Source organism: Trichosurus vulpecula, chromosome 4 (genome assembly GCF_011100635.1).
Source record: "Trichosurus vulpecula isolate mTriVul1 chromosome 4, mTriVul1.pri, whole genome shotgun sequence".
NCBI classification, from domain to species: Eukaryota; Metazoa; Chordata; class Mammalia; order Diprotodontia; family Phalangeridae; genus Trichosurus; species Trichosurus vulpecula.
The window spans coordinates 12,825,397-12,849,703 of record NC_050576.1 but is presented as its reverse complement, the minus strand read 5'-3'; the positions used below and the strand labels follow the sequence as shown (position 1 = coordinate 12,849,703).

At 43.0% G+C, this 24,307-nt stretch overlaps 1 protein-coding gene across 1 annotated transcript in view; it reads left to right on the top strand.

Annotated features, from left to right (window-relative positions):
• Nucleotides 1-24,307, top strand: part of SGIP1 (SH3GL interacting endocytic adaptor 1) — a 225,944-nt gene that overhangs the window by 73,444 nt on the left and 128,193 nt on the right. Inside the window, exon 2 of the mRNA XM_036756154.1 lies at nt 16,405-16,468. Within this exon, the coding sequence (XP_036612049.1) occupies nt 16,405-16,468 (64 nt within the window). The remainder of the gene's footprint in view (nt 1-16,404; nt 16,469-24,307) is intronic.

The window sequence follows — 24,307 nt, the reverse complement described above, 5'->3', positions numbered from 1 at the left end:
CAGATCCAGAATTAAACCAGCAGAGGAAAGAGCAGGCTGAATCACACAGAAGAAATCACACAGCCCTTTCGATGATCTCAAGCTTCTCCTGCCACCGAGACAGATCTTTTTAACATAATAATTCTCCCTGTGATGTTATATTATTATGAAACAGAGTAAATGAATGAGCAAATGAATGAACGAATGGAAGAAAAAACCATTTAGTTAGTGCTTATTGCATGGCAGGTGCCGTGTTAAGCATTGAAAATATAAATATAAAAATGAGATAGTGTCTACCTTTAAGGAGCTTGCATTGTAATAGAAGGATATAACTGAGGCACAGATGATTGACATGTTCAGCCCCGAAATTCCCAAAGCTAATAAGTAGTAGATGCAGGTAACCTTTCTAGCACACCAGGGTAGAACCACCGTGTCCTTCCCTGACCCATCATGTTCCTTTCTTTCTCCTCTGGCTGTTGACTCAGTAAAGTAACTGTCAGATTCCTCCTGGGCCCCAGCCTCGTGGGTCTTCTAGGCAGGGGAGTGCCGGAGGCAGCTCAGACTGGCTTGAGAGACTGGATTTTTAAATTTTCTTTGTGAGCATTTGCATCTTAGAAATCAGCATAACTTGCAAATCAAGGTTTGATTTATTGTTTTGTTAATTGTCTAGACTTGAGAAAGTGATGCTGAAAATTTTAATGATGCAGACTAAACTTACATTTTTTTAGACAGCCTTCTCTTAAACTTTTATCAACATACCACTGACTAGGTCTTTCTAAAAGGAAGACTTTCATTTCCAAAAAAATTAACGCAGCTGAGGATGATTTTACATGTGCAAGATAGTAGTCAGATTTAGAGCCGAAAAAAAATTAAAATTTGAAGGCAAATAGGTCAATATCATATATATATATATATATGTGTGTGTGTGTGTGTGTGTGTGTGTGTGTAGATAGATATAGATATAGATATAAAAACTAATGCCCAGGAGAGTTAAATTACTAGCCCACAGTCACCCAAGGAGTAGGTGAGGAATCAGGATTTGAACTCAGGTCCTTTGACTCCAAATCAAGCCCTCTTCCCCACTGCACATTATCCTATGGGAGACGACTCATTTTTGTTCACTAGCCCATTAAACTTGTACATTGATCAATGGGAAAGAGAGGTGGATATCCCAAGAATCCTTAAGTCCTGGCTTAACCCAAGATGGCTCCTGATGAAACCAAAATAATGTTCCCCATTAACATGGAACTTACAAATCCAAGAAGAATTAAAAGGTCAACTGACTCAAACGTCAATGGAAAGACACTTAGTGGCCATAGGTAGCTGTCCCTTACTAACAATGATGAACACTCAAGAAGTGGCATAAAAGGAAATACATATTTCATCTCCAAGTCAAGAAAAGCTTCCTCACAATCTGAGATGTCCAAAAGTGGAATAGGCCATTGAGAGGGGGCGGGTTCCCCCTCCTTGAAACTGCTGGAAAACTGCCTCTCAAGCACTTGATCGTGGGGATTCCTTTCACACATAGGTTGGGCTAGTTGGCCAGTGCCATTCCTTCAAGCTCTAAATTCTGTGATTTGTTTTTCAGTCATTTTCTAGTCATGTCCAACTCGCCATGACCCCATTGGAGGTTTTCTTGGCACAGATTTTGGAGCAGTTTGCCATCCCTTCTCCAGATCATTTTATAGATGAGGAAACTGAAGCAAAGTTAAGTGACTTGGCCAGGGTCACCCAGCTAGTAAGTGTCTGAGGCTTTGTTTGAACTCAGGAAGATGAGTCTTCCTGACTCCAGGCCTAGCACTCTATGCACTATGGTGCCACCTAGTTGCCCCAAATTCTGATAGTAGGTGTTTAATAAGTGCTGGTTAAACTTAATCTTATTGAATCTTGTTTAAATAATTTAAATAATGTTTAAAAGAAAAGTAACATGCCATGTGGATTAGTACTTGAAAATAGGTTCAAGAAAGCTTGAGAACTGGACTTGTCCAAACTACTGATGGACACCCCCAAGGGCGCTATCCTGATGTCACTGGTTAACATGCCCTAGCATATTGTTGGTGTTGGGTGGTTGACTGACTTTTGTGGAATCCCATCTAATCCAACAAGCAGTGATTAAGTATCTACTGTGTGCAAACCACCAGGCTAGGCACTGGGGATACAAAGAAAAAATGGAGAACAGTCCCTGCCCCCAGGAAGCATATATTCTAGCAAGGGGAGGGGTGGGTAGTTACCTATCTAAGCATATATGTGACTGTTTGAAGAGGGAGAAAACACTAGCCTGGTTATGACATAACTCCTGGATTGCATTTCATTACCTAGATTAGAAATTCAGAGGAAGAACTGATGTGTCCAGAGTCTCGATCTGACAGAAATCCAGTGACTCTCATGATGCATAGACATTGCCAAGCCAGCACTGAGGTCAACATATTGCATTATGTGTTTGCCAATTAACTCAGTCTGCTTTGGATTAATGAGGTCAAATGATTGCTTTCATTCTTTCAGCCAAGAAATAATCCCATTGGATGAGCTCTACTTTTGAGTAACCCTAGGGGTGGAGGAAGATACTGAAAAGAAAGTTCTGTTTCTTGAAAATATAAAGCTGATTCCTACATTCCTAGGGACTCTCCTACAGGAGGCCTCCCCGCATTCCACCAGTAGTTAAGACCTTCCCAACCTCCAGAAAGTACTTTGTATCTTCCCTATAGACAGTGTGGCATCATGGTGAGAGCTGGCCTCATACTGGGGTCTTGTCCTATGCCTGATAAATACTAGCAAGGCTTTGGCCACACCACTTCCTCTCAGTGCCCTGGTCAACTCTCTAAGACCAGAAGGCATAGGAAAAGAGCTGACCTGTAGTGCCAGCAGTGGCAATGTGCTACACCACTGAAATTGCCATAGGTCTGGTACTTATCCCCGTATTCTGTATTTCCTCATGCAAACAAGTGTAATGACTTTTTGTCTCCCAAGAAGGACCTATGCTCCTTCCAGCAGTGACTATATTCCTAACACCTAGCACAGGGCCTAGGGAGTGGTGGTTAATTAAGAAATTCTTACCTCATTGAAGTGGATTGAAGAGCTCTGCGGTCCCTTCAGACTTTCCAATTCTGTGATGCCATGATGGTGACTTTTTAAAAAAAGGAAAAGAAAAACAACTGCTTACACATCCTTACAATGCCAACATTCAAACTAGCTGGGGCTCCAGGAGTATTTATTTAGCCCTTCATTCATCAGAGGTCAGCATATCCTGAGCTGGAAAATTTTCATTTAGAACCTGGCAGTGTTCTATTTCAAATAAGTGGGGGGGGGGGGTTGGAATGCCTTCTGCTGGTTTTGTGTGCCAGATTTGATATTTACCTGCTAGCAATAGCAAGGAAGACCTGACTTTAAATTCTGCCTTATAGCTAGGTGATCCTATTAAATGAATAATAGCATTTATACAGCACTTTAAGGTTTTAAAAGTGCTATGCAAATATCTCATTTGACCTTCACAACAGCCTTGCAAGGTAGGTGTTATTGGTATCCCCCAGTTTACAGATGAGGAAACTGAGGCAGACAGCGCTGAAGTGGCATGCCCAGAGTCACATAGCTAGGAAGTGTCTGAAGCTGGACTTGACCTCTGATCCTTCTGACGCTAGGTCCAACGACATATCCACTACACCAGCTAGATGCTTTTTTTGGTAATTTTTTTTATTTTAAACTTAAATACAAAATAAGAAAAGAAAAAAGAAACAAATATTAAAACTAAAATAATACAAAATAAGAAAAAAAGCATTGCCATGTGCACAGTAGAACATGAGAGAGGATTCAAAATTTCCATTTCAAGAAAGCCTGTGTAATAAATACTACACATTGTGTTGAGAGCTGTACATGTTTTCTTTGCTTCCTTGGAAGTTTCTGTTGTTCTCTGCTGTTCACTTTTTACTTTGTTCTATTTTCCCCCTTCTTCCCCACCCCAGAAGGCTACAATAAAGCATGGATATATTTATATATAGATAGAACTATGTACATGTACACATACATACATATATATATACATACATGTCTATAAACATATACAAAGATATACATATACCCTACATACATACACTTACACATGCATAGACTTAGATATCTATAATCATACTCATATATAGACATATGCATTCATACGCATCTATGTAAGACCAAACTATACTTCTTTGTCCTCCGTTTCTTGGAGAGTGGATAACCTCTTCGTTCAGAGGAAGTTCAGAGTTCAGAGGATCAGCCTAGCTAAGCTCAGAGACCTCATCATAATCTGGAGACAAGACGATGAATGTTTTAGCTACATCAATTCTTGAAAATTATTTAAAGGTGTAGAGTTTCCGCTGAGATGCTGCAGTGAAGGGGGTTTCCAGTGTTTATCCCTTGGGAACACTTTAGAGAGTCTGTCAGATTCCAGACAGTTCTGTGTTTAAGTGGGTGGGCCCAACTTTGGGGTTCTTAAGGTCTCTCTTCTACATTATAAGGGCAGACCAACAGCTTCACCCTAGCAGCAAACAGCCACATAGAGGAGAAAATGGCCAGATGGGGATTTTCCCCTGCATAAACTGACAGCCAGAAACTTCTGCAGTGTCTTTTCTCATTGGCCCAGAGAAATGGATTTCAGTGCAAGAGAGTATGAAACATGGTTAGCTAGCTTCTTGGGGCCTTGGAGAGAAGGGAAGAGAGAGGGGGATAAAACAATCTACGATTCATTCAACCATTTTGGTTTATTTCATAGAAGAAAAAATCAAAGAAACATCCAAGGTGAAAACATGCATTGAAAACAGCTGGCACATTAAAGAAAGAGTTCTCCAGACTATTAACAATACTGCCTTTGTGCTTCTGGAAGTCATTATCTCCACAGAGTAACTACCGTGTGAATCCTGACTTTTACAATCAAAACTGCTCCTTTGATAAATCTGGTAGCTACATTTTCTAAGGCCCTGAGAATTAGACCCTGAATGGCTGAGCTTGGCCCTTTGCCTTCCTGCAAAATAATATTTCTTGTTTATTTCCTTCTTCAATGAACCAGTGTTATCATTTATCTCATCCCTCCTTCAGTGAAGACCACAACCCAGTTATTCAATCCTTCCTTCCTTCCTGTCCTGTGAAAGTCTAACCCATTTTCTACTATGGATCCTCACTAGAAGATACCCCCAATATTCTAGAAGACTTCCTATAGGAGGGTGTGTACGTTGTTGTTGGGGCAGTGAGGGGGCACAGTGTATAGAGCACCGGGTCTGAGGTCAGGAAGACCTGAGTTCAAATATGACCTCAGATACTTATTAGCTGTGTGACCTTGGGCAAGTCACTTAATACTTTTTCTCTCAGTTTCTCCACCTGTAAATGTGTATACACACATACATACAAATATACACACAAATATATGCCCTCGGTCCCTGCTGAATGTAAATCTACAATACACTATATGTATGTATGTATGCATGTGTGTATGTATGCATGAATGTGTATACAAACATGCAGACATATGTATTGTATATAATCGCATATACATATGTAATATATTCTATAGTGTGTGTGCGTGCACATATAGCATATACATATGTGTGTACGCATACATTCGGCCCCTGACGACTCTAAATCTATACATATTCTGTATATATGTATATATGCACATGTGCACATATATGTATTGCTATATCACACGCATGCATATATACATATATATGCATACCTACACACACCTGTGTTGCTATATCACATACACGCATATATATTTCATGGCTACCGGGTTGTCCATCTGTCATCCCTTCCTCTCTGGTGGTGTCATGGATAGAATACTAGACTTGGAGTCAGGAGGACCTGAGTTCAATCTGTCACTTGCTATGTGACCCTGGAAGTCAGTTAGCTAACCTCTCTCAGTCTCAGTTTCCTCGTCTGTAAAATGAGGACCATAATCCCCGTCATCCCTCACTCCCAGGGGTGTTGTGAAGATTAAATGAGATAGTGCATCCACGGTGTTTTGTACACTTTAAAGTGCTGTATAAATCCTAGCTAGTATTTTTTTTTCCAATCATATCATGTCGATACCCCTTAAAGCCACTAGAAATCCGTGGCAATGTCCCTGCACTCACCATTCACCATTCCGTCGCACCTTTGGGTCACCTTTATCTTGGATTGTTCGGGGACTTTGGAGCTTCAAGATTCACGGCCACAGCACGTAGCACATGTCCAGGTGAAAACTGTGTTAAAAGGATGGCGTGTTCCCCTCCGAGACCAGCTTGGGACCCTTAAAATCACTATGTGGTTTCCCAAAGGCAATCCATGCTATTCTCCTCCACCCATTCATTTCTGGCCTCAACTCATTTTCCCTCTCTAGTATCTTTCACAGACAGCAGCAATAACCATAAACCACCCACAAAACCTGAGAGTTGGAGGGGTCCTCAGTGAGCATCCGGTCCAACCATGGCCAAAGGCATGATCACATGGTGCCAAGGGGTCATCCGCCCTCTGCTTGAAGGCCTCCAAGGAGCAGGAGCCCCCAGCTCTCCAGGCTGCCCATTCCAAGAAGAGCATCTGTCCCAGATATAATAATAAAGAGCATTTTCAAATTTGTAAAGTACCCTATGTACATGATTTCATGGATCCTCACAAAAGCCACCCCCTGTGAAGCATCTGAAAGCATTCCTCCTTCATGAAGCCCTACATGAGCTCACAATTCCATTAGAAGGTGGCCACCACGCTGAGCCTTGGAGGAAACCAGGGATTTCAGGAAATAGAGAGGAGGAGGTACAGGCCAAGTTTCAGGAGACAGTCCGAACGCCCACCCAAATTCCAGATCTTGAAGTGTGGCGTTCCACCGTTTGTTAAATGTTAGATATGACTTTAGTAGAGTGGAAGCTTCTTGAAGGCAGAGAACGGGTCAAGAGGATACACGCTATGGCCGATCATGCCTTGTCTTTGTATCCCCAGCACCTAGCACTAGGCTGGCAGCACATAGTAGGTGCTTAATAAATTTATTTCAGCTCTAAATCAATAATCCTATGATCCTAGCTGTGTGACCCTTTGCAAATCACTAGAACCTCAAGCCTTGGTTTCCTCATCTGTAAAAAGGGGATATTAATGTTAGGTTAACCACAGAATTGTCATAGTGAAGAGGTGAGCCTTAAAGTTCTAACTGACTAATTTTCCAAATCTACAGACCCCCATCACTAGGAAAGCCCCTCTCCTGGGGCCACCATCTACATTCTTTATGGATTCCATTACCCTTTCCGACTTCCAGTCAACTCTCCCACCTCCCAGGGCTCTCCCCCTTGCACCGGGTGCTGGAATAGTGTGGCTTTCATTGCAAAACTGTCCCAGGCATATAGAAACGTCCAACTGTTCCTAAAAAGCGTAGATTCTAATCCTTTTCACCTGAGGGCGTCTGAGCTCCTCTCTTTTACTTTTGAATCCCTCACAACCTCGTTCCAAATGACCTTTACAGCTTCTCTATACACAACCCCCCTTCCCAAACACTGTGCTCCTGTCAAACTGGTCTTCTTGCTCTTCCTCCCATATGATATCCCATCTCTCATCGCTGGCCCTTTGCACTGGCTGGTCCCTATGCCTGGAATGCCATCCCACCTCACCTCCACCCCTTAGAATCCTTAGTTTCCTTCAACACCCTGCTCTGGTGACACCTTCTACTGGAAGCCTTTCCTGATCTACCTCACTGCCAGGACTGGCTCCCTTCCCCTCCCCAATAATTGCCTTTTATTTATTTTGTATATTCTTATTTATGCACATACTGTTGTCCTGATAGAATGTAAGCTCCTTGAGAGAGCTTGTCTTTTGTCCCTTTTTGTGTGCCTAGAACTTAGCACAGTGCCTGCACATAGTAGGTGCTTAACAAATGTCTGTTCTCTGATTAGTTAACTGAAATATACCTATTCATGTGCATGTAGTGTCCCCCATTCAACTGTAAGCCCCTTGAGAGTAGGGTCTGTCTTTCGCCTCTTTTGGTATCCCTAGAGCCAAGCACAGTGCCTGGCACATAGTAGGTGCTTAATAAATGATTATTGATTGATCAATGTACTATCTCCCATTAGAATGTAAACTCCTTGAGGGCAGGGACTCTTTTGCCTTTGTATTTTTCTTCCCAACAATTAGCACAGGGCCTGACACGTAGTAGGCACTTAACAAATGTTGATTGATTGATGGGCTGAGAAGTAGCTCCAAACATCCTCTGTGACAATGTGAGCCAGAGCTGGGTGCTGGAGAATGAATTGTGATTTGGGAGGCTAGGGCAGACCTGACTGCAGGTGCCAGATTGGTGGCATGAAGAAGAGAGTAAAGGATCAGACACTCCTCAGGGACCATCGAGTCCAGGCCTTTCATGTGTCAGAAGAGTAAACTGAGGCTCAGAGGGGGTGGGGGATGTTATTTGCCCAGAGTCCCACAGTCGGTGATGGCAGAACTGAGGTTCTGTGACCCAGGTCATAGCATCCTGGGTCTGAATCTGGAAGGGACGACAGAGGCCATCATGTTCAGCCCTTCATTTCACAGAAGAGCAAACTAAGACCCATTGAGGTGAGGAGACTCTCTCAGGTAGTAAGAGAGAGAGGCGAGGTTTGGACTGAAATCCTCTGATTCAAGAGGCAGGTTCTGCCCACCAGGCAACACTGCCTTGCCAGGAAACAATGGGAGAAGAGGATTCTTTGGAGCTCTTGCCTTCTGAGCTGGTGAGGAGGTGAGAGAGAGTACAAGGTTACAAAATCCCAGACAAGCAGTGAACGAGAGACACGCAGGCGTTCTCTAAATGTCACAGTGGATGACTCTGAATGCCAACTGTCATTCTAACCCCCGCCTTTCCCCAGGAGGGCTGTTTTTCAGAGAAGATTGATCTTGTATAAAAGATGGCATTTGGGAGGCCAAAGTGCCTTCAAGGGAGTGACTCTCAGCTACCCTGTGACGGTTGGAAGATGATTATATTTGAGTAGTGGCCTCAGAGCAGATAACAGATGACTCAGCTCACCCAAGATACTAGACTGACTCATGGGGCTTGGATGAAGGTGTAAGCAATTCGCACTGGACTGACTCCTATCATTATGTTTCTTACTGTTCCTTCTGGGGATTGTAAACACAAATGCTGAAATATTGATGACTGTCCGAACATTCAAGTGGCACTCGGGTTAATATGAAAGCCTATGTGTATAATAATCAATCACCCCAATAACCCAGCCTTTATTAAGGGCCTGCTATGTGCCAGGCACTGTGCTAATCACTGGGGACATGCACAGACCAACCGAGTCACCCAGCACATACTTCAGGCTCCCTCAATATTTCTTCAGGCATCCCTGTTTTGGAATTCAAGATTAGTGAAGAACCCAAAGTTGTACTTAGTCCCTCCGGTGATTCATGTTATAACAGAACAAAAACTCTCCTCAAGGAGCTTACACTGACTGCTTCACCATCTGAGAACAAGAATGTCTGTGATCTGGATTTCAGGAGGAAACCCTGGAGATGGCAGAATGGCATTGACCTTGGTCCCATATGGCAGCCTCCTCTCTTGATTGTCATAGACTTTGGAGGAGCCATTCCTTATAACAAAGGGTGCTTGGAGTTTCATAGGAGGTTCCAACTTGATTCAAAAATGATAGAATTTCTCCAGCTGATCCAAATTCACCCAAGTTCAAGTTACAATAAAAGTGCCAATCACACTCAGTACACCAGACCCCAGATTGTGTCCATCGGTCATCGGAAGGCATTGAGCACTCCCAGAGGCAGAAGTCACTTGATGTGATCTTGTAGCATTTCCCATCATTACTATCTTTGTAATTGAGGGCATACTAAGGTGGCCATTTTAAAGGCTGAAAATTTTACTTTGATGTAATTATGCTAACCTTTCATACCCAGATAGTGACACACAATGGCCCATCTAGAATCTTAGTGAGCTATATCTCTGTAGCATTCTTTGACATTTTATTGGGTCTGTAATCTCATCAATGGGGTCAGCCCATCCAGTGATGCAGATCACAACCAACCCATGCCTGCCCATCCTCAGGTGACTCTTATCTATGTCCTCCATTAGGGATCCACCCAACTTGCTGGGGACCTTCCTTGAATTCTCATGGTCTAATGAAAAAAGTTCTGCATTTGGAGTCACCCCCAGAGGACTTTGGTTTGAATTCCACTCTTTTATTGTCTGTGTGATCCCAGGCAAATCAGTTTACATCTCTGGGCCTGAGTTTCCTCATCCATAAAATTGGGAGTTGATCCATATGACCTCTAAGGAGCTCTCCAGCTGTGACTCATGATCCATTTCCTAACTGAGATGCATGTTAGCTCTGTGACCCTGGGTAAGTCATTTAACACCTCGGTGATCTCATCTGTCCAATGAGGGGATTGGTCTTGCTGGCCTTTAGGGTCCCTTGAAGCTGTAAATCTATGATTTTCTAATTCTATGAAAAGAGAATGTACAGCGATGAGACTGATCATTTGGGGGATGTTGAATTGCCAGGGCACGGATATTCTTCCCAATGATTCCTCTCCTTGGTGCCTTATTCTCTATTCATCTCTTGTCTGTGTTTTCTGATAAACCCACTGTCAAAGTATCCACCCAACTGACCGGAAGCCTTGAGCTTATTTGGGGCCATTCAGTTCAGTAGATATTTATGAAGTATGAAGTGCCCCCTCCCATCCCCCAGGGTTTCAGGTGCCGTGCTTGTCTCTGAAATACAAAGACAAAATGAAGAGAGTCCTTGCCCTCACGCCACTTAGACTCTACTGAGATCATGAACTGTCATTGTTTTGGTCAGTTGTTTTTCAGTGGTGTCCAACTCTTTATGATACTGGAACAGTTTGCCATTTCCTTCTCTAGCTCATTTTACAGATGAGGAAACTGAGGCAAACATGGTTAGGTGACTTGCCCAGGGTCACCCACCTAAGTAAGCGTCTGAGGCTGGATTTGAACTCAGGCAGATGAGTCTTCCTGACTCCAAGCCCAGTACTCTTTGCACTGTGGTGCCCCCTCGCCACTCCCTCTCTTCTTCAGGATGCTTTACTGCTCCAACTAGGCTGGTTTGTTAGTCCTTTCAGTGACAATGAACCCTTTTAGCTGTCTCTTACTCTCACTAGAGGACAGCTTCACTTCCATGTCTGGTCATACATGTTCTCATTAACATCACTTATGCTCCTCTTTGCACACAAATAATCTTTGCTAATAATAATAATAGCTAACATTTAAATGGCACTTTAATAATTTATCAGCTTTATTATCATCCCCATTTTCCAAGGAAGAAACTGAAGCAGGCAGAGGTTAGATGGCTTGCCCAGGATCTGAAGCCATATTTGAACTCAGGTCTTCCTGACTCCAGGTCTAGCATTCCATCTGTGGTACCACTTCACTAGTTAATGGCCACAGCTGCCATCCTTCTGTTGCCCACTCAGGTCCTCTATCCTTTTCATTCTGCCGAGAAAATCATATCCCAGGATTTGTAAACATATTGCATCACCAAGAGGAGATCCGTGTTCAATGGAGAACCTCTACCGTTGTTGGCAGCTACACAGTTTCTCACTTGCCATCCCTCCTAATCTCCACGTGCCTCATTCTGGATCCACAGTACCTGTCCAAGTCAGACATACCAATGAACAATCCACAGCTAGGCATTCAGCTACCTGTTGTAATCTGGGCAATGGGCATTTTCACCCATTTCATTTTCCTGTTGAGAATGGTTGGACCAATGGTAAACATTAATACAGGTTTTTCTAAAGAGACTCAAAAAGCCTCAGCTGTATGCTGTAGGCTGTAGTCATCTGATGACTCAGTAGGGCATAGGGGGCTCACCATGCTACCCCATGATTGCCATAAGTGCAGGCTTGGCTCTTCAGCAGTACAATGGAAACCAGGCAGTCAGGGTTAGTAACCATGAAAGATGAAAGTTAGCCCATCATTATGCAGGCATGATGAGTGGGAAGCCATGAGAATAACAGACTTCAAAATCTTAGAGAACAGGTAAGGACCTGAGAGATCATTTGGTCTAGTGTCCTCTTCTTACAGACTTTAGGTATATGTGTATCTGTGTGTATTGTCTTAGGACCAGCCTAGCTCTGTCACAAAGAGAGTGGTGCCTACCAGGCACCCTTTTTTAACCATAGCATCTTATGAAATAAGGCTAAAAAATGCAGATGGTTCCCAGTTGTGTGGGGCTTTTCCCATTTCTGTTTTGATCAATAAGCAAGTATTTTAGAGACTTTTATATGTATTAGATACTGTGCATAATGCAAGGGAGAGAAATACAAAGAATAAACAGTGGATGTTGGTGAAAAGGTGTAAACAAGTCATTAGATTGTCAATCAATACAAATTAAATGCTCATCTCTGTGGATCTCACTGTTGGTCTCTATGCGCCATCCTATGAATTGACATTCTACAGGAGACAATTAAACTACATTTCTTGTCATTATAGATAGTTTTATTTGGAGGACTGGAACATGGAAGGAATAGGAGGCTTGTTCTCCAAGGTCTCTAGAACCAGGAACAATGGGAGGAAGCCACAGATAGCTAGATTGTTGCTTGATATCAGGAAAACTTCCTAACATTGAGTCATCCCAATGTGGAATGTTCTGCCTAGACAGGTGGTGGGCTTTCCCTCCAATGAGATCTGCAAGCAGAGACTGAACAATCATTCATCAAGTATATATTATATTAGGGATTTCTTTAGCTATGGATTGGCCATTGAGGTCCCTTCCAACTCCCTGTGATTCTATGGGATTCTGAACAGAAAAAAAGTTGGGAGATTTAAAAATATGACAGTGAAATGGAAAGCCCTGCTTAGAAGAGGAAAGGAGCTGGTTTTGTGGAACATCCAAGGGAAGAAGCATCCCTTAGCAGGACACTTGGCCATCTCCCGAGATAGAGCTTGCAGGAAACAAAGAGATGCAGAGACCACTTGGAAAGTAATGGAATTTCTCCATCAACACCTATCAAAGAGGATGGAGATGTCACTCATTCTGAGGAGATGTTGGAAAGAGACTCCAAATGAAATCAGCAAGGACTTTGATGAGAGGTGACTTAACGTAATGGATGGAGGACAGGCCTGAGAGCCCAAATCTTGCCTGTGAGCCAGACTGACTATGTGACCCTGGGTGGGTTACTTAACCCCTCAGCCCTCCAGGAATCTCTCTAAGGCTAAAATTATGCATCTACATCAGAGAAGGGAGCTTCCACACCAGAAATTCCCCACACCAATGAGTACGCAGCCCAGAATGCCCTGCAGATCCTTCCACTCCCACCCATGCCCCCACCAATGAACTTTAATCTGGAGTGACTCGAATGTGAAAGTGACCATAGAAGAGGCCAATGAAACTGTCTACTTTGTGGCCCCAGTTTCCCCATTTGTTAAATGAAGGGATTGGGTTAAAAGATTCGTGAGATATTTCTGGACCAAGAAAAAAAGATGCCAGTCCATCTTTTTTTTTCTTTTTTCTAAAGTAACAACTTCCCTGGAATATTAACTCATTGCGCTGAGGCCAGGTCTTTTTAAGGTACAGTCTTTAAAAAAGAAAGAAAGAAATCTATGTAGCCATCCAGGACAGCCCACCAAGTAAGTCTTGGTATTGTTCTCTGTTCCATCACTGAGCTATAAGACAGTGTCCAGCTATGAAACTGTCACTGACCTGAAGCCCTCCATGCCTCCTGGAGCAGAGCTACAATTAGGAAGAGGGATAAGGGACTGTTCTCTCTGGCAGCCTAGAGGCAGGATCCTGGCAGCTGGGTGGGCAGTGACCAAGACCTTGATTTCAGACACCTAACAATTCAAAGACACTTCGTATAGGTTAGAAAAGCCCAAAGGAGCCCAAAGAGGTTGTGATATGCCCATGGCCACGCAGCTAGTCAAGATTAAAAGCTAACAGTGGGACAATGGTTGTTTGGCCATGTCATAGAAAGCCCACTGGATTCCAGGTCAAAACACCTTGGTTCTGGGCTCAGCATTTAAATGTACATCTCTCCCCCTGGGCTTTGGACCCCCATCTGTAAAATGAAGAGGTTGTGATGGGTGATTTCAAAGGCCCTTTCTAAGAACCATCCAAGCCTGGCGAGGCTTTCTGGGGCTATGATGTTGGGCTTATCAGGTGAAGTACATTATCAGAAGTGCTCTTTGTTTTAGTTTAGTCAATATTTACTGAGAAATTGGAATAGCATGTATTATCTAGATACATCTGTCTGTACATATCTTATCATCCTATTCTATTGTAAGCTTCATGAAACCAGGGACTTCTCTAACTTTGAATCAGCTGTCACAATGCCTTTGGGGAGTTGGGAAGCACAGTGGAGCAGGCTGGAGGAGCCTTTATACCCATCCCAGCCTTCCCCTTGCCCAGACATCCCCTGCTCCTCGACATTCCTGGCTGACATCACCTTCTGCTTTTTCTCCTGGCTGGAGGCTAGCCTTCAATTCTCCCTCCATGGGAAGAAAGCCCTGAGTATCCCCCTGTGCTGCTCTGCTCTTACTCTGAGGCCTGCCTTCCCAGAGGTTATGGATCCATGACCCTCCACCCTCTTATCAGCCCCTGGCCCACTCTCTTTGCAGAATGAACATGGCTTCTCACAGAGCTTTGATGAGCAGAGAGGAACTAGCTGTAATCCTTCCAGTAAAATGGATGGCCACTAGGCCTTACATGTGCCTTATGACTGCCCTCTAAAGACTCCCTAGCCTTGCCCTCTGCCCTGATGCTGATCTCTCCTACTTGTTGTCCCAAATTAGAGTGTGATCACCCTGAAAGTTAGAACTATCTCACTTTTCTATCTGTGTCTCTAGTCAAGCCCAGCGCTTGGATTGTAGAAAGCATTTGATACCTTGTTTTCCATCTATCCATTCATTCATCCATCCATCCATCCCTCCATTTGTTCATTCACTGTTGAACTCACTAGGCTTGGAGATGGGTCACCTAAATCCATCCTCAGGTGGATATTTGAAGTTGGAAGGATGCACCAGGGCTTGGGTTCCCCTGGAATAGTCTTTGGGAATCTAGGTTCACCCTCAGGTCGTGATGAGGCATTACCAACATACCAAGCAGTGTGTGTGTGTGTGTGTGTGTGTGTGTGCATACCTAAGTATTTTATTCATGAAGTTCAGATCAGAAGCAAATCAGCCCAAGACACCAAGGGAGAGCTATTTGTTTTAACAGAAACTCCTTTTGAAAATGAAGCTCATTTGAATATTTTACTACCCAAACTTGTTTGTGAAAGAATGTCATTGAACAAATGGTGACATTTCCTTCCATTACTAATAAGGCGGGGCTCAGTATGGGATCTGCAATCCATGGTTACTCTTTCCAAAATACTTCTTGCTTCCTGTGTCTCCTCCCCTACAACAGCCCCTTGCTTTTAAGGGTTTTACCACCTGTTCCCTACCTGAGCATTCCCCAATTAATACGATATGGAAGATAAAAGGGACCATGAACAAAGCGAGTAAAATCGAAGATGACTATGATGTTTTCACCTCCAGGGCCTCCCTCCATTCCACACCAGCTCTTCTCGTGGCAGATAAAGCCCTTCTCAGTCTACCTTTGATGTACTTTCTTAGTGTTCCCTTGTATGAGGCTCTCTGCCTTTGCATTGGCCTGCTGATCCTCTCATCTGAAGCACCCTTCCTCCTCCTGCTATCTCTCTCTCTCTCTGTTTCTCTGTCTCTTCTCTTCTCTTCTCTTCTCTCTCTCTCTCTCTCTCTCTCTCTCTCTCTGTCTCTCTCTCTCTATCTCTCTCTCTCTCTCTCTCCCTTGGAATCCATAGCTTGTTCCAAGACACAGTTCAGGCTTTTACATGAAGCCAAGTGCCCGATATTGAGGGAAAACCCTTCTTCAAATCACCTCCAAACCCAAGCAGACCCATGGGGTAGGCCAGGCCTTGATTTTCCCACTAGTAATTCTTTAAATGACTTATAGAGCACTTCAGGATTCTTTCCTTGGAATACAGCAACATCAAACATCTATTAAGTACCTACTATGTGCCAGGTACCATGCTAGTCACTGGGCATACACAGATGAAAAAGAAATAGTTTTTGCCTATAAGGAATTTACATTCTATTGGGGAAAATATGCATGTATGTATTATATACATAATATACACATGATATACACATATGTATCTGTGTGTATATATATACATATATATATATATATATATATATATATATATATATATATATATATATAAACATATACACACACCTACATGTCTTGTCCCCAATAGAATATAAATTTCTTATGGGCAAGGCTATTTAATTTTCATCTGTGTATGCCCAGTGCTTAGCATGGTACCTGGCACATAGTAGGTACTTAATAGATGTTTGTTGATTGAACTATCCTAATTAAACCATGCCTGTTCTTCAAGTGTCTAAGGTAAGGGAATGTATCACACCTGGAAAAAGGGATGTGATAAGTGGATTATTAATCTATCTTTTCTCTTATTTTTATACAGGATTGAAAAAACGTACAAGGAAGGCCTTTGGAATACGGAAGAAAGAAAAGGACACTGATTCCACGTATGTATCTCAAATGTGGGCATTGGAAATGCTGGCCTCCCCAGAGATTCCCTTCTCAATAGACAGTTGGATGTCATGACTTCTTTGAAAAGATGGACCCCAGCCAGGTTTTCTAGGACTAGCATCCTGTTAAGAATAGCCTCTGTTTGAATTGGTCTATCATACTTGCTAACAAATGATGGCAACTTCCCAGTTCTTGTACCAAGTTGACAAATGGTTGGATTATTCATAACCCCATGATGCTCAGGAGAGGCAACATGGAGTCAGGGAGAGAGATCTGGTCTCAGATTCACAAAGTTGTCCTGGATTCAAATCCTGCCTTTGATGCCTCTGTAACCCTGGGCAAGAGGCTTCCTCTTTTGGTGCAGGCCATATCTCTAACAACATAAGTAGCAGAGTGGGAAGTGATGTACACTGGTAGAGGGAGATTCCTTCCTGGGAGTTCCCTAAGTAGGAGAAATCATAAGCAACAAATCAAAGGGAAGGAATTCCCATGATACTCCTATGGTATCTGTCTTCCTCAAAATGTGTTAATGACCCATCCCGATATCCCTAGGAGGGAAGACAGGCAGACAGTATTATTACTCCATACAAGTTTTTCAGCCTCCTGTGGCTCATTTTGTAAGTGATCAAGAAACTGTGGAATCTAACTCCCTGGAAGACTCCCATAATGGGATTAGCAATCTTGTATCTAGTTAGTTAATCCACAACTCTAGGTGAAGCCTTGGGAATGGACTAGATGACCTCTGGTGGAGTCCCCTCCAGCCCTGCTTATTTCTGACTGTCTCCCACACTTGCCATTGTTAAGAGGTGCAACTAATAAAGATAACAATAAATCAGAATTAGGAAGAAGATAAAAAGCGCAAATGAGGCATCTGGGTTCTACTAAATAGGTGTGTGTCCATTAATGCAGGAAACCAATATGCTTTGAGAAACTTGCCTGGGAGCCAGTCATGGAAACCCTCAGGGATCACATTCTGCAAGGGAACTCTCAATAATGACTTACACTAATTACATGGCTTCTTAAAACAGAGCCAGAACTAGAGCTGCGTTGGTGAGGCTTTGTCCCAGGGTGCCAGCATCTGAGGGGCAAGCTTCCTCTCTGCTGTTGATGTCTGCATTTTCGAGCCCCTCTGCCACCCTGTCTCTTGCATCATTACTGCCCCTGCTCTCTCCTCTTTCTAGTCCACCACCCCAGAATCCTGGAGTCTTGGCACTCCTTTCTCAGACTCTGCCATCCCCCACTCTTCGGCCACCTCCTTCCTCCAACTCCTTAGAATTTGGGAGTCAGAGGAAATTAACCATGAGGAAGGGGTACCTGAGACAGAGCACTCTCTATGATGCCCCTGCTCGCCATTCTGGTCTGGAGCCATCTTAGGGTGGCATCTAGTCAGTGGTCTGAGAGGAGATCCAGGGGAAAAAGTTAGAGATTTTTTCTATCATGGGTGGAAATAAAGTGGGATTAGTAAGAGTAGTCAAAATAATGCTAACAAAATATTAATAATAGCTAGCATTTACATGGCTTCTTAAGGTTTTCCAAGCATTTTACATATAATATCTCATTTGATTCTCATAACCCTGGGAAGTAAATGTTATAATTATCTTCATTTACAGTTAAGGAAACAGAGGCAAACAGTGATTAAGTGACTTGCCCAGGGTCACACAGGTAGCAAGTGTCTTAAGGCCAAATTTGAACTCAGATCTTCTTGACTTCAGGCCCAGTGCTCTGTCCACTATAGTACAAGCCGCCCCTAAATAACCTTCATTGGTTCCCTATTGCCCAAAGTTTGGATTCTCCCCAGTCTAGCATTCAAAGTTGTCCAGAATCTGCCTCTAATCTTCTTTTCCATTCTTATACACAGATTATATGATTAGTAGAATTATATAACTATGTGTATATGTATATATATATACGTATGTGTGTATATATACATATATATACATATATATATACATACATATATATACATATAAACACATAACTCAGCTAGACTGATCTGTTGTCCAGGCCTCAGATATGTCCTGTTTTCCCATCATCATCTTCACTCTCTCTCCCATTTCCATAAAGCCATAGAGTTTACAAGTCACTTTCCTCAACAGTACTGTAAGGTAGGCAATACAAGCATTATTAACTCCATTTTACAGATGAGAAAACAAAGGCTAGAGACTTATTCCAGGTCACACAGAGCTGGAGTTATCACTCCAGCCCAGGTCAGCTGGAGGAAGCAGGCATAAGGGAAAGAATGGAGAATGTCAGGTCAGAGGCCAGAGTGCCACTCATGCCACCTGGGTGACCTTGGGTAAATCATTTCCCTTTCCCACCTGTAAAATAAGAGGGTTGTCTCTAGGGGACCCTTGAGGTCCGTTCTAGCTCTAATTTCTGTGACTCCACACTCAGAGCTCTTTGAATCACTCTTCATTGCATGGTCATGAGGGATCTGGATGGTTGAACCAGGTGGATTGAGTGCAGGTCTGGCATTGCTCTCTCCCTCCCCCACCCCCAACCAAGGCAGCTCAAATTATGACAAATGTAGATTCTTCTTTTTGCTCTGGGACAAACTGGATCTGTTTTAAAATGGATGATAGTGATTCCTCCTAAACTAAAGCTGCATCACCACGCTCGTCTGAAAAAGGAAGAGATTCATGTTTTGTGCAAAGATTGGATCAAGTTAGGTGTCACCATTTAACCAATGTATTCGTAGACTGGAGAGAGCCCAGAGGAGGGCCTTGAGTGGGTGATGTGTGAGGGCCGATTGAAGAAACTAAGTGTGGATGGCCTGGAGAGGAGAAGACTCAGGAGAGAGCTAACAACTGTCTTCAAGTATTTGAATGTTTTTCGAATGGAAGAAAGAATAGACTCATACTCCCCAGTCTAAGGGGATAAAACAAGAAACTATGGGTGGGTGCTTCAGAGAGACATATTTAGGATAGATATCAGCAAAAACTTCCTAGCTATGAGAGCTGTCCCAAAGGGACAGGGGCTGCCTTGTCAAGGAAGAGGTCTTGAATCATATGATGGGTGTCTCATATTGAAAATTCATTTCTGAGCATAGGATGGACTACATTCCAATCCTGAAAACCTTTTGTGATAGATACCATCTGCTATCCCACTCAGATCTGGGATTCTTTGATTCTAAATGTCCGTTGACCTCTTGGGTCATGACAGTGGGATCCTCATTGCTTCATTTCTCATTTCCCTCAGAAGAACAAAAGATCTTAGCATCATAGAGCTAGAACTGAGAGTGACCTTAGAAGATGCCACCTAATCTCATAACCTCATTTTATAGATGAGGAAAATGAATTCCAGCCAGGTTAAATGACTTGCATGAGACCACACAGGTTTCCTCCATATCCCCTTATGTGACCACACATGGAAACTATGACATGGTCCATCTCTAGGGAGAGAGTCTAAAAGACAAGGTAACAACCCCACCCCACCCTCACCTATCATGAGAACCTGCCTACTGCTCAGACTTCTTCTAATGACAGCCCAAGAACCTCAAGCTTTCCAAAGCCCAGGCCCAGCCATCAACTAACCATTGTGCTTTGTGGAGATGCAGTATGCAGCTTGAGCCATTGTCACTGCTGATTCACACTGTCTTCAGGGCTGCGGCAACTGGTGAATGGGTTGCTAAGCAACACCCTGGAGGACCCGTACAATGAATCTAACCAAGGAGGAGTAGCTTGTTAGCACCTCAGCTCCCTGATCTGGTCATCCTTCTAACAGCCGAGGGAGGGAGTGTGAAGGATGAGAAACAAAGGGAAGATAGGCAAAGAGCCAGGTTGGACATATGAAGGCTAAGAGAAATGTCAAATTCCTGAAAGCAGAGGAAGATGAAGGTTTTAAAACAGAAGGAGATGAATAAGTATCATGGCAGAGATTTCATTATAGAAGAGAGACCCAACCGCGTTCAATCCAATAGGCATTGGTTAAGCTTCTATGTTAAAAGCCCTTCCTGACCAGGCTTTGACCTACTTTCTTGCTCTAATATACATTATTTCATTGTGTGTGCTTCATACACTCTACACTCCAAACAAGCTGGATTTCTCACTATTACTGAGACATAATTTTCCATTTTTGCTCTCCATCCCTTTGCAAAGGCTCTCCTTTATGCCTGGAATGCACTCCATCCTCTCCTCCTCCTCAGAATTCCCCAGTTACCTTTGAAGCTTAGCTCTAAGGCTACCTGCTATGTGAAGCCTTCTTTGATTCTTTCAGCTGCTAGTCCCCATCAAAGTTATTTTGCATTTATTATGAATATGTAATGGGGACTTATATCAGTAAGGCAAGATTTATGATCTGGAGGGCATGGGCCTGCCTCTGTTAACTGGCCCCACCTATTGAATGGATGGAAAAGATCTTCACTTGCATTATCACCACAGGACTGGCCAAGGAAGATCTGGGCTTTAGAGCATGTATCACATGTCCTGCCTGTTATCACCCCATGCAGAGGATTAAATAAGCCTCCTTCTGCCCTGACTGGCCAACTGTGGCCAATGACCAAAGAGTCTTGGCCAGTCCCCTCATTACATATGCATTTTTATATTACATGTTTTCTCTCCCAATAGAATGTAAGCTCTTTGAGGGCATGAGCTTTGTTTTTCTTTGTATACTAGGTACCTTATACAGTATCTGACAGATTTATAAGCATTTGTTGCTTGATTATTATGTGGCATATTCTAAAGATAAAAAGACAGAATGATAAATAGTACCTGCCTTCAAGGACCTTGTATTCAATTTGGGCAAAATAATGTGCACAGAAAAGTCTATAGAAGATAATTATAAAATGATTTGGGATAGGGAGAGAACTTTAACAACTAGGATGAGAAAAAGAAAGATATCCTTGTGTAGGAGATGGTAGTTGATTTAAATCTCGAAGGAAACTAGGGGACCTAAGGTGAGAAAGTGCACCTAGGTGGGATTGACAGTCTAGGCAAAGGCCTGGAGGTGGGAGATGAGCAAGTGCTAAGAATTTACTGTAAGAAGACTTTTAAAAAATCCAAAGTTATGAGAGTAAGTTGAAAGTAGATATAGGGCTTGCCTCCTAGAGCTGAGGCAGTGTGGTAGAAATAATGATGGACTGAAGAGATCGGAGCTTGAGTCACAGCCCTACCTCTAGACTTTGGGCCAGTGCTGCAAAGGGAGGGGTGGCACTCTAAGGTCCCTTCTGACTCTGACATTCAATGATTTTACAATCAATTTGTTCCTTCAAACCTACCCAAGATCAGGTTCAATTTCAAGATCTTAGACTCCTTTCCAATGAAGGGAGGTACTTAATTAGGGTCCACCTCACTGACACTCATGAAGGCTTTTTAATTCAGGAAACCAAGGAACAATATCCTATTGATAACAACACATGTGAGAGCCAGCCACCAATCTTCTCTCTCTTAGTCTCTTTTATAAGACCCTGAAAGCAATCAAGGATCACTTACTTAAGCACCTGCTATGTGCCAGGCACTGTGTTAGATACTGGGGTTACAAAGAAAGTTAAAAAAAAGTTCCTGCCCTCAAGGAGTTTGTACTCTATCAAGGGAGTCAAGATGCTCATAGTATATGAGCATATCCAGATTGGGCAGCTAGGTGGAGCACTGGATAGAGTGCCTGGGCTGGAATCAGGAAGACCTGAGTTCAAATCCAATCTCAGACCACTTACTAGCTGTGTGGACCTGGGCAAGTCATTTAACCCTTTTTGCCTCAGTTTCCTCATCTGTAAAATGAGTTAAAGAAGGAGATGGCAGGCAGAATATGTACGAAATAAATACAGAATACGTACGAAATAAATAAAGTGTTGGAGGAGGATATTCATTCTGCCCTTCCCAAGAGCTAGTGTTGATCGGTCCAACCAACAAGCATTTATTAAGTACTTACTGTGTGCCAGGTACCGAGGATCTCTGGGGATACAAAGAAAGTCACAAATGGACTTCATCCTAAAGAAACAAACATTCTGACTAAGGAGATGGCATTAATGATGAGGCAATGCAGGAGCTGGAGAGGGGGCAGGGAACCACTGAGGCTTCTTAGGCAGGATGTCAACAGGGTTGAGTTTGTGCTTTGTGAAGATTATTTTAGTGGCCATGCAGGTTATTGGAAGCTGGTCGTCCAGTTAGGAGGCTGATGCTCTGGAGTCACAGGACCTCAATTCAAATCCTGCTTCTGATTAGTATGTCAGGTCTGTATGTCAGGTCTATATTAGGTCTGTATGACCCTGACCCTTGGGTCTCTGCTTCACCAGCTGTTAAATAAAGAGGCTGCTCTAGATGTCCTCTGGGATCCTTTTGAGCTCAAAATCTATGATCCTAAATATGTGGCTAGAGAGCCAGCCTCAGCCACAAGCAGGGCTGTTTCCAAGCCCTTCCTCCAATACAGTGGCTATGGGACCATGAGCAAGTCATTTACCCTCTTAGTGCTCTAGGAGACAGATTTGTAGAGGAAGTGCCAATCTACATCCGTAGAGGGAGTTTCCTCACCTGGAAGTTCCCTATACTAGTGAAATCACCGGTTCAGTCCCAACTTGGCTCCAACAAACCTTTCTAGCATTAGTATACATTATTTATCTCCATGATCTCTATGTCCCAGCCAAACTAACCTCCTTGGTATTCCTCATACCCAATCCAGCATCTCCCATCTCCATGCATTTGCATTTCTTCTGTGCCTGGAATGCACTTAGTCCCTCTCCACCTTACTTCTTTAATTTTCTTCAAAGTCCAGCCCCAGTGCCACCACAAAATCCTTCTTTATCTTCTGACTCACTAGTGTCTCTTCTTTCAAAATTACCTTGTGTTTATTTGCATATAAATTTATCAATCAGCTTGTCAAGTAAGCACTTGTTGAGCACCTACTATGTGCCAAGCACTATAGTAGGTGCTAAAGATACAAAGACAAAAACAACAATGATCGCTGCCTTCAAAGACCTTACAAAGGGAGACAACATGTACATAAATGTATGTGTGTGTATTACACACATAAACATAATAAATATACACATGAGCATACACACATCCATGAGCATATACGCAGACATATACGTATACACATAGAAATGTGAGAGTACACAGAATCTTCCTAAAGCTTATACAATATAACCTCAGAAAGGAAGACCCCAGCAGCCTGGGGGTTCCAGTTAGGTCTCCTGTAGAAGAAGACATTTAAGCTGAGTCTTGCAGGAGAGCAGGAGGTGAGGGTGAGGAGTGAAGACACTCCAGATGGGGGAACAGTCACTACCAGGGCTCAAAGGTGGGAGATAAATCTTCATGTTTAAGGAACAAGAAGCAGGTAGGTCAGGATGACCGGACCATAGAGGATGTGGAAAGGAAGACTGTAAGGTGTCTGGAAAGGTAGGCTGGGGCCAGCTTGAGAAGTTTGTATTTTCTAGTACAGATAATAAGGAACCTCTGGAATTTATTGAAGAAAATGAAATGGTCACAGCTGTTTCTGAAGGAAATCGCTTTGGTAGCCGGGTGAAGATTGGATTGCAGAGGAGAGAGTCTTGAGTCAGGGCCACCAATGAAGAAGCTATTACAGTAAATGGTCTGGGCCATGTGAGTGGAGAGAATAGGCACATTTGTGAGAGACATTATAGAACCCAAAACAAGATTTGACACATGATTAAATAAGTAAAGTAAATGAGGGTAAGGAATTGATGATAATAATAACGGCTAACATTTATATAGTACCTACTATGTGCCAGGCACCAAGCTAAGCACTTTACAATCATTATCTCAACCCTCACAACAGCCCTAGAATGGAGATGCTATTTTATCCCCATTTTATAGATGAGAAAACAGAGACTCGTAGAGGTTCACTGACTTGCCCAGGGTAACATAGCTAGTGAGTATCTG